This window comes from Bacillus rossius, chromosome 5 (assembly GCF_032445375.1).
Source record: "Bacillus rossius redtenbacheri isolate Brsri chromosome 5, Brsri_v3, whole genome shotgun sequence".
Classification (NCBI taxonomy): domain Eukaryota; kingdom Metazoa; phylum Arthropoda; class Insecta; order Phasmatodea; family Bacillidae; genus Bacillus; species Bacillus rossius.
Genome location: NC_086333.1, coordinates 69,869,538 through 69,879,469, shown reverse-complemented (window position 1 = coordinate 69,879,469; position 9,932 = coordinate 69,869,538). Strand labels below are relative to the sequence as shown.

Genomic DNA, 9,932 nt, shown 5'->3' with positions numbered 1-9,932 from the left:
GTGCCAGTAGCCCCCAATATATACTACTCTAGAGATAGGAAAAATTCGCGGTTAAACTACTATATATATAGTAAACTAGCAAACCCGGCGAACTCCGTTTCGCCACCAAATGGCTTCGTTTTATGTAACATTTCGTTTGGTTGATTAAAAGATGAAGAAATTTTTTTTTTGTTTTATATTTGAAAAGGAAATTTTTATTTCATTTCACAACAGTAATGAATTCATTTCGATTACAAAAATGAAGTGTTATTTAGTTGAACAGTAATGAGTGTAAGTAATGGATCCAGTTTGATTTTTCCACTTGCGCAGCACAATCCAGCCGTTTCTCTTTTGAACTTTAACGCATTGCAATATCGGCATATAGTCGTCATTGGTCCAATATCTAAATTTTCATCATCACTGTAGTTCGCAGTGGGATCATATTGGAATGCCAAGCGATTGTATGATGCCAATGATCTTCGTGTGCTCACGCGTTGTCTCAATCGGGCATTTTCTCTTATTATATTTTGTCTTTCTTAGCTTAAGTTCTGTGAATACACTTGTTGCTGGCTTGCATGTCTTGTGCGGCGGCCGATGTTGGCACGTCGTCCTCTAGGCATTTTGGGCTATGGACAGAGTGGTGAATTTAACCTCAAATGCACGATCCACATAATTTACACAGTTCAACTTACGACCTTAAAGACAAATGCCTGCTGTTGAAATTGAATAAAAATTTGCACAATATACGTTATATGTTTTTTTACTTTTTTTTTCACAATTTCACAGTAAACACAATACCGTTTGTCACATGAAATTAACTGAGCAGAGAACAATGAGTAGTTGATTTGATGGTTTCCAATTGAAATGTTAGGAAACGAATAACTTATTTTTTTTTCTTTTTTTTCACAATTTCACAGTAAACACAATACCGGTTTGTCACATGAAATTAACTGAGCAGAGAACAATGAGTAGTTGATTTGATGGTTTCCAATTGAAATGTTAGGAAACGAATAACTTATTTTTTTTCTTTTTTTTCACAATTTCACAGTGAACACAATACCGGTTTGTCACATGAAATTAACTGAGCAGAGAACAATGAGTAGCTGTCAAACAATGTATCACGCACCGGCGCCATCTACTTAAAATGTTGGTTTGTCCTGAATTTTTCCTGAATTTTCTTTGCTATAAACCTCACGGAGCCCGAGACCTTTCCGACTGCAAAACCGTGGAAATCGGTTCGTGCGTTCTGGAGTTATAGCGTCAGGAAGGAAAACCCGAATTATTTTTATATAGTAGATGGAAGAGAAATATTCTTTTAAAATTTCCGATAGTCGTAAATTTGTGCATTTAAATGAAAACATATGCATCACTACAAAATACTGTTTGCATTAAGTTTGTATTCTTACCGCGGGCATTTATGCATTATGGTGTCGAAGTATCTCCAATAGTTAAAGTAATTTGTAAATCGTTACATAAATAATTTTCCACTATTAACTGTGCTTATTAATAAGCATAATAAAACAAAATATGGTCCAATTACTTAACATTCTTTTATCTTTTATATGGTTTAAAAAAATTGGTTGAATGAAACGACAATTGAACTATAACGTTATGCACCAATTTTCGTAATAAAAAATACTCAGTATTTTCTCGAAAAAATATATCATATATGCAAAAATTAACCATAGCTAAGTGTTTTGTAGCATTACAAACCATTTCTTGCAACTGGTATCCAAAAGAATATTTTGTAAAGGTTCAGAAACATATTTCTGTACAAAGTTAATCAATGGCTTGAAAATGAAACTAAATTACCTTTGGCCACTTCTGTAATTGGTCCACAGCCGATTAGAAACACTCGACGAACAATATACCACATCAGGGTCAATCCAGTTCAGAAATCTCAGGTGAGCGGTGAATGCAAATTGAATATTTGCCCGAATAAAAACAAGGTCTGTGGAGTTCATCGTGTAGGTAATTGAAAGTATATGAATTTTTTTCATACAATTTAATGATTTGTCTGATATGAAGCAGATCGAGACCTTCCTCACTCCAATCGTTCATCTTCACAGCTGCCTCAAACTGTCGCCTGAATTGCTGCTCACGAAGATTGACCATCGAAATTGGGGGGCGGATTTTTGGGTGTCCGTTGGCAACATCTTCCCGTTTAACTCCCCTAGACGCACTCTTCCGTTTTGCAGCAGCTGTGGCTTTTTTTTATCATCCAATGGCACTCCTCGGATGCAGCTTCTACAAGCCTTTCCATCGCCTGTTCAAGCCACATTATCTGCTCTGCCACTGTCTTCATGTTCAGCCAGCTGTTGCTCCTGTCAGGCAAGTTGCTGTTCTAGTTGTGCTAGATGTTGCTGCAGACAATGAATCTTATCTTCAAACTAAATGCTGGTTTCATCAATCTTCTTCTTCTTCATTTCTTACTGACCATATGATAGTTCAATCCACATGTCTTCTTGCGCTTTTTTAAATTTCTTCTTGTATCTTCTTTATTATTATTATTATTTCAATTTCTTCTCTTCTTATTGGCGACATCAAGGAAGGACGTCCGAGAGAAGAATAGTGTTATTTTTGGACTAAAAAATTATTAACTGTTTTGTTAATAAACCGAACTGATCTTTTTGAGTTTGTGTTTAAAGAAAGGTGATAAATGGTACCCATAAATATATGAATACATCCATAAATTTATGAACATCACTTGATAATTGGTTACAAGTGTTCTTTCGCAAAATTTAAGTTGAAAAATTTTAACAGTTCAACCTTATTTCTATTTTTAATGTTCAATTAAGTGTACAAATGATTTCTTTATAGACTGTCGCCAAATATTAACGCAAGTTTTTCCTGTCCCTACCATTAACATAATAGACAACCTCCATGATGCCGTTGGTTGAAGCGCCAACTTACGGGAAAGGGTTTCTTGGTTGGAATCCTAGGTAAGGCACGAATATGTAACATGGTTTATATAAGGGGCATTGAAGGATTTAGATTTTACCTGGAAATTGTGCGAAGTTGTAAACTGATGCATTTTACATGTGCTAATTCATTTTGGTTTAACCTACCTAATATTATAACGAGATGCTGGAAGAATTAAACGAGAGTGTTATTATTTTTAACTCAATACATATATATTCACACTATTATGTTACAATTTAACAGTCTTACTCCTTCAAATTTGGTTAAAATTAGGAATTAAAAATTATAAAAATTATATTCTCACCGTGTCTTTCCACATTGCACAAAGAATCTTTATTCCAGTTCAAGATTAGTAAAATATGCAAGATACCGCTTCAAGATTAGTAATATAACTGTTAGTATAGTTGTATGCGTGTTTTTATTTAACTTGAGTTGGCACGGATCTTCTTCCTAATTGAATAGTTTGGTAGACTGACCGTAAAATGTTCATCTAATAAACAAATCATCACACAATTAAATTTTTAGCCTTTTATTAGTATAATTTTATGGGTCTTTTTTTCACTTTTAAAGAAAAGAATGGATGTAAGGATACAGACAAAATAAAAAAAATTATTTTGTGATTTATGAAACAGATTTTATTATATTGTTATGGCAGAAACATTGCAGGTATTCGTGTAAGGAATAAACAGACATTTTCAAAATTAAATCAAAGAAAACATGCACAGACACAGAATAAAGCACTTAATATTTGAATTCCACATGCTCCATTTAATACAAGCATAATTGGCTTAACTATGGAGGAGAGCTAATACAAATAACCGAATATGGCTGTATTAGGTACAACATTAATGCTTTAGATGCTCTCACAAAATGTTTTCAAATAATTAACCAATGTTAAAATAGACAGCAAGACGTGAGTACATATTGTAATACTAGTTAATAAATAATTTACTACTCTTTGTAAGGTCACTACCAAAAAACATTTGTGTCATAAGACATTAATAATTTTAATTTACAGCAAATATTTAGTTTTCCACTAAAGTGATATAAATTTTAATTTTGTAAATTTTTAAAAGTAATTTTTTCGATCTTACGCCGAGTCGTTAAGGCACTGAGGTAATTTTCTTGAGCTGTTGGAAACCGGAGATGACTGAAGTTCGTGAACTCCTGCTTGGTTAGGTACAATGTGGCACATAGGTACTATTGGTCCCACCAAAAGCTTGACAAATTAAATTTTTTTTGGCTTAAAGCGTGTGGTTGGTAGAAAATACGTATTATTTTTTCTCCGTAATAGAAGTGAATACTATACAATAAAAAAGTTAAGATTTTTGGAAAGTACACAACTTATCAAGAGTTAATTTGAAATAATAAATTAGCTGTACAATTTAAAAAAAAAATTTGTAATCACATTGATTATTTTTAAATCATTATTAGTGAACAAAGCTCCATGAACAATTAATTCTTATAAGAAAAAAAATCTATTGTCACTTATTTATTGTTTTTTTAAACTTTTATACTGCGCATTGCGACCCAAGGCTCTTAAAATCGATGAAGGGTATGAGGAGGGTGATGAGGAGATTTAAGGGGAAGGAAATGGGGAGAGTTGGCGAGGGAATTAAGATGGGACGTAAGGAGGCCAGCGGAAGTAATAAGGGCGCGGGTACCCCCCGCCGTCAGCAGCTGCAGCTGCGGCTGTGGCAGATGCGCCGTCGCCAAACCACCCGCCGGCAGCAGCTGCAGCTCCGGCAGCTGCGCCAGATGCATCGTCGTACCACCCGTCGGCAGCAGCTGCAGCTGCGCCAGATTATTCGCTGTACCACCCGCCGGCTAGCAGCTGCAGCTCCGGCAGCTGCGCCAGATGCGTCGTCGTACCACCCGTCGTTAGCAGCTGCAGCTGCGCCAGATTATTCATCGTACCACCCGCAAGCAGCAGCTGCAGCTCCGGCATCTGCGCCAGATGCGTCGTCGAACCACCCGTCGGCAGCAGCTGCAGCTCCGGCAGCTGCGCCAGATGCGTTGTCGAACCACCCGTCGGCAGCAGCTGCAGCTGCGCCAGATTATTCGTCGAACCACCCGTCGGCAGCAGCTGCAGCTGCGCCAGATTATTCGTCGTACCATCCGCCGGCAGCAGCTGCAGCTGCGCCAGATTCGTCGTCGTGCCATCCGCCGGCAGCAGCTGCAGCTGCGGCAGATGCGCCGGGGTACCACCCGTCGGCAGCAGCTGCAACTGCGCCAGATTTGTCGTCGTACCATCCGCCGGCAGCAGCTGCAGCTGCGGCAGATGCGCCGGGGTACCACCCGTCGGCAGCAGCTGCAACTGCGCCAGATTTGTCGTCGTACCATCCGCCGGCAGCAGCTGCAGCTGCGGCTGAGGCAGATGCGCCACCGCCAAACCACCCGCCGGAAGCAAGTGCAGCTCCGGCAGCAGCTGCAGCTGCGGCGGAGCCGGGGGTGGGGAACGCCTGCACCGGCTGCCACGGACTAGGTCGCAGATACGTGGTCGAGCAGACTGCCGCCATCGCCAGGAAGACGAGGATAACCTAAGGAAGGGAAAAAACTATAGTTAGCTCAAACATGATTTATTTATTGTGCGTCAACCAGTAGAAGTAGTCAAAAATAGGCTGGCTGAATACAAATACATAGACCACCAACACAAATATAAAAAGACCACAACACATAACAAAATGATTTCAGTTTAGATAAAAAAAAAACGTGGTTTATTGAAAAAAAAAAAGACATAAAAGTTTTACTCGATTAAATTACAATCATGTTTTTTTCTAAGGTATCATCTTGTGAGCGTACAGTGAAAATCCACTAAGTCCAATTTTTTTTTATTATTTGGGCAGATTTGTTTGTTTGCCAGTTTGGCAAATAAGTGTCAATATTTTTCTGTGCACATTCTGAATAGTACTTATTATACATTTCACTGAACCTGTATCGGTACCATGCATGTGTGCCAATATTTCACACAAAAACATAAACATAAAAAATCAATTTTTCTCGTCGCTATGGTTAGTGGATTAAGTGGGTTTTCCGTAAAATAGGCAGATTATGTTCGCCGTTACGCGTGTTTTCGACAGTTCTGATGACAATTAAGCTTGTGCATGCGTTATTCTGCATTCAGTTATTATTAATTTACATAATTAAAAGTTGAGATAGTAATAATTGTAGTAATTAGTAACTTAGGCTTCACTAAGAAGATAAACGAACTAGGCGAGGTGAAACTGCAGGGAAAGCCTTCTTTTCAAAGACGAGAGAGTCGAACACCCGATCGTGCATCTTCGGTTTTCTTTGTTCATTGTAAATAATTATGGCGGTGTTTATAAAAGGATACTAATGTAATGTTAGTAATTCTTTTTGGCAATAGTCTAGATTGCAAAAGTTGGAATGGTTAAATTATCCATGGCATTGGATCACATCTTATTTTTCACAACATGACGTACTAGAACTAATAAAAAACACCTTTAACAACATTCTAAAACAAGAAGATTAGGCAAATTGGGGGAACAACCAATAAAACATGACAACCATTTGATAGGGCACAGGCAAAAGAAAAAAAATTACTAATTTTACTGGTCTCTAACTACGTAATGAATTTCTCTCTAAGCCTCATAAATGTCTACCAATTTAATAACATTTAAAAATATCACTTACAAATTGCACTTACAAGTCGATTAGTGAGTTAAGCTTTACACATCAAGCATGAAAACTATTTAGTAATAAATTTGATATCTTAAGCGCTGTTTAAACAACCAAACACTTTTTTTTAGACATGATTTTTGACATTGAATTTTATTTAAATAATGATGCCAATATACAAAAAAATTCATTTAAGAGTTTATACTATAACGTTCCCTTCGTCTCTATGATCTGGGTGGGGGAACGCGAAACACACGCAGTTTTCGCACCCGCCGCTAGAATTCGCTGCCGGAGCAGCTACGTCGACTTTCGAATCATTCGATTAGCAGACAGAAATTATAAACTATTATTATAATTATAAATGAAACGGCTCCGAAAAAATAAAAAAAAAATTCTTGAAAAAATAATAAATCTCGGATTTGTACCTGATTTTGGACAAGAAATTTCATTGAAATACCGTCTATCATGTTACAACTCATTAAACAGTTAATACTACAAAGTTTCGCTTTGTCTTTTTGAACTTTGGTTAGCGCCATCCGCCACAGTTGGCAGTACCGTGGTTACACATTTTCGTTCCATGAGACTTCCGTTCCACTATTCATAAATTTACTCCTACCAAATGTCTTATACCGAGAGATAAGATGTCACACATAAAACAAAAATAAACGAAAACGAATATTTGCTGAATTAATGACTTACCTTGATGGACATGCTGCAAGTGGGTCTGTTGTGGCTTTGGAGACGAGAGTGTGGTCTTTGCCGGGCGGAGCCTTCATTTTATACTCGCGTAGTGTCTGAAAAGGCTGCAAAAAAGAAGATAAAATAAATGGGACATCGAAGGAAAAAAAAAAAAAAACTAGCAGAACGTGATTGATACGGGACGTCCACGAGAACATTTCCAAACAGTAGAAGTTAGTTTTGGGGTCACTAGAATTCCTAGAAGAAGAAAAAAAAAGTGTAACGTTGCCTTAAAATATGTCTCTTGGGAATTTGCTCTTTTTATAAATCCTACAGCACAATTCTTTACTAAAATGCCTATACCACATTAAAATGTATTCTATTCTGCTAAAAATTACGAAGACACGCCACAATGTTTGTAAAATCGTATTAAGCGCAAGGCCACTTATGGAATTTTTTTTTTACATTTTAGTTATTATCGCTTCCCTGAAGTAAGCATACATCAACCATAGCAAAGTATATGCGCCTATTATCATATAAAGTAGGCCCAAGTGTGGTTATCTTTCTAAAACCCAAATTAATTTAATCGTATCTATTATTTAAATAACGTGACAGCCGAATTCATGGCCTTAACGATAGGTCTATATCTAACATTTTTTTACGACCCAAAGAAGTAATAATCTACGTCACACAGGAACTGAAAGTGACACTGAATTTCTTGAGTCACAACTCTCTGTTAATGATGATTTTTATTCGTTCTGGAAATTTTGATTGTATCTACTACAACTTCCACGTCAACATAAACATTATTTCAATAAATAATATATCCTTACGGCTGCTCGGATATATATTTTTTTAATAAAAACCTATTAAAACACAGAATAATAAATTACATGAAACGTATAAGAGTATAAAAATAATAATATTTATTTTAAAAGAAACATTAAAAAATGCTTTTTATTTATAACTTTTCAAGGAAAAAAATGCTTTTTCTAATAATTTGTCTACAATATTTTACAACAAATTAGTTGTTTAGCAATATTTAAATTTTTTCACAAACCATCAAAAAGGAAATCTATTGTTCAATTACCACTTTAACTTGTTACCTAGTCGTTGGAAATTAGAATGGCAACAAGAGCTTAAGGAAACACAGAGCAATGTATAACACATATTTAGTACGGCATGTACAGAGATTTATTCACACATTATACAAACACATATAATCCTCATACATTAATATATATTTTCTTATTATGTTGGCTGTTACACATTACTGCTACAATTCATGTTCCAGTGATTACCAACAAAACACCTGAAATAAATTTGTACAAAATTACGTACCATTCACTACTTTTTAAACATTTTCTCATAACCACACGAATTATTCCTCAATAAATAATTCTAACTGGACCCTTTTCTTTTAGTTATAATTACAAATTCTTTTTAATACAAAATACTTAAACCTTCACTTACAGATCAAAATTAGACATTGTTTTAACAGTACCAGAGACTTAGGAACGAGATATTTCTAACACAATTTAAATTTCAACACTTCTCCCCAAATAAAATTGTCTAAAATCTTCAGTGTCGTTTAAGTGATAGCGGCGAGTGTTTTTTTTTTATTTCCGTTGATCCTTGACCTGATCACCCCAGTCGGACCGGAAACATCGACGGAGCGAATTTCTTTATTCTACCTCTGCCGCCGTGCTGATTCCCTGATACTTGCACATTTTCGCCGGCTCTTAATTCACACTATTTGGTAATAAAACGAACACTATACTAGTGCAGAGAATTGGAGACAAATCACCTAACATGCTGTTGCTTGAAATTATTTTAAAACAGTTTTTCATTAAAAATTTACCTCCTTGTTTATGTTCATAGGTAGTCTTAAACGCCACGACTGATAGTCCCGCTAATGCCACTGCACTACTCCCTTAACGTTTTAATCAAGTAGTAGCACCTTTTATTTTCACCGTATTAATAGAACGAGAAAATATATTTTTTTCTTTTAAAGTATTGCTGAGCAGAACTCTGTTATGCTCCTAGTCGAAAACCACTTCATGACCCTCGGCGGAATTTTCTATGTTCCCCTTGGTCATTTTACTGCAAAGTCCGACACATACTTCTTACTTCCGAAGTCCCGTGCCAACTTGCAAATTGTTACTGGGCTACCACTGAATTATTACCAAGTCCGTAACTGACTTGTATAATTTGCGGCCTCTCTTACCGCCTTTTTCGGCATCCGTGCGCAGCTTGAAGACCTCAGCGGGCACCCTTCCGGCGTCGATGATCGAAGGTGCGGGTCGTGGTCACCGCATTATTCACGCAGCCGGTTGAGAGAAGACTCTGTGGAACTCGTGCTAGCAGCCTGCTTATATACTCGCTGCGCTCCATACTAAAACAGCGAGGAATATTCTGGACATCCTGAATCGGAAACGCGGCTCGGAAACTTCCGACCACGTCCACGTGCTCCGCTCAAAGGCGATTCGGCACGAGTGGACCCGAGGATCTGCTATCCAACGCGCATCAATTGAAATTCGCGCGCCGAGTCCGTGCAGTGTATGGCGGGTGGTATCCCACTAGCCCGCAGGGGCGAGTTTCCTCGTTACGCAGTACCAACCTGCGTAACAAACTTAAGCGGTAAATTCTAGTATCTAGAGTATCTACAATCAGTATATAAACACTTTATGATTATCAAGGTTTTTATTTAAAAT

The 9,932-nt window shown here is 37.1% G+C and overlaps 1 protein-coding gene across 2 annotated transcripts; it reads right to left on the bottom strand.

Moving 5' to 3' along the window:
* Positions 1 to 3,513: 3,513 nt before the first annotated feature.
* Positions 3,514 to 9,605, bottom strand: LOC134531977 (uncharacterized). 2 transcript variants are annotated; one of them, XM_063368080.1, is made up of 3 exons: positions 9,446 to 9,605; positions 7,240 to 7,343; positions 3,514 to 5,441 (listed from the first exon to the last, which is right to left on the bottom strand). In XM_063368080.1, the coding sequence occupies exons 1-3, from the start codon at positions 9,458 to 9,460 to the stop codon at positions 4,706 to 4,708; spliced, it is 855 nt and encodes a 284-aa protein (XP_063224150.1). In that variant the 5' UTR covers positions 9,461 to 9,605; the 3' UTR covers positions 3,514 to 4,705. The 2 variants fall into 2 exon arrangements, with proteins under 2 accessions (XP_063224150.1, XP_063224151.1); XM_063368081.1 differs by lacking the exon at positions 9,446 to 9,605 and having other exon boundaries at positions 3,514 to 5,458; positions 7,240 to 7,295.
* Between the last annotated feature and the right edge of the window lie 327 nt (positions 9,606 to 9,932).

Bases quoted from the DNA above. Each gene is read 5' to 3' on its own strand.
- LOC134531977 (XM_063368080.1), bottom strand. The intron at 5,442-7,239 runs GTAAGTCATTAA...TCCCTTCCTTAG, and splicing joins CTTGCAGCATGTCCATCAAG to GTTATCCTCGTCTTCCTGGC.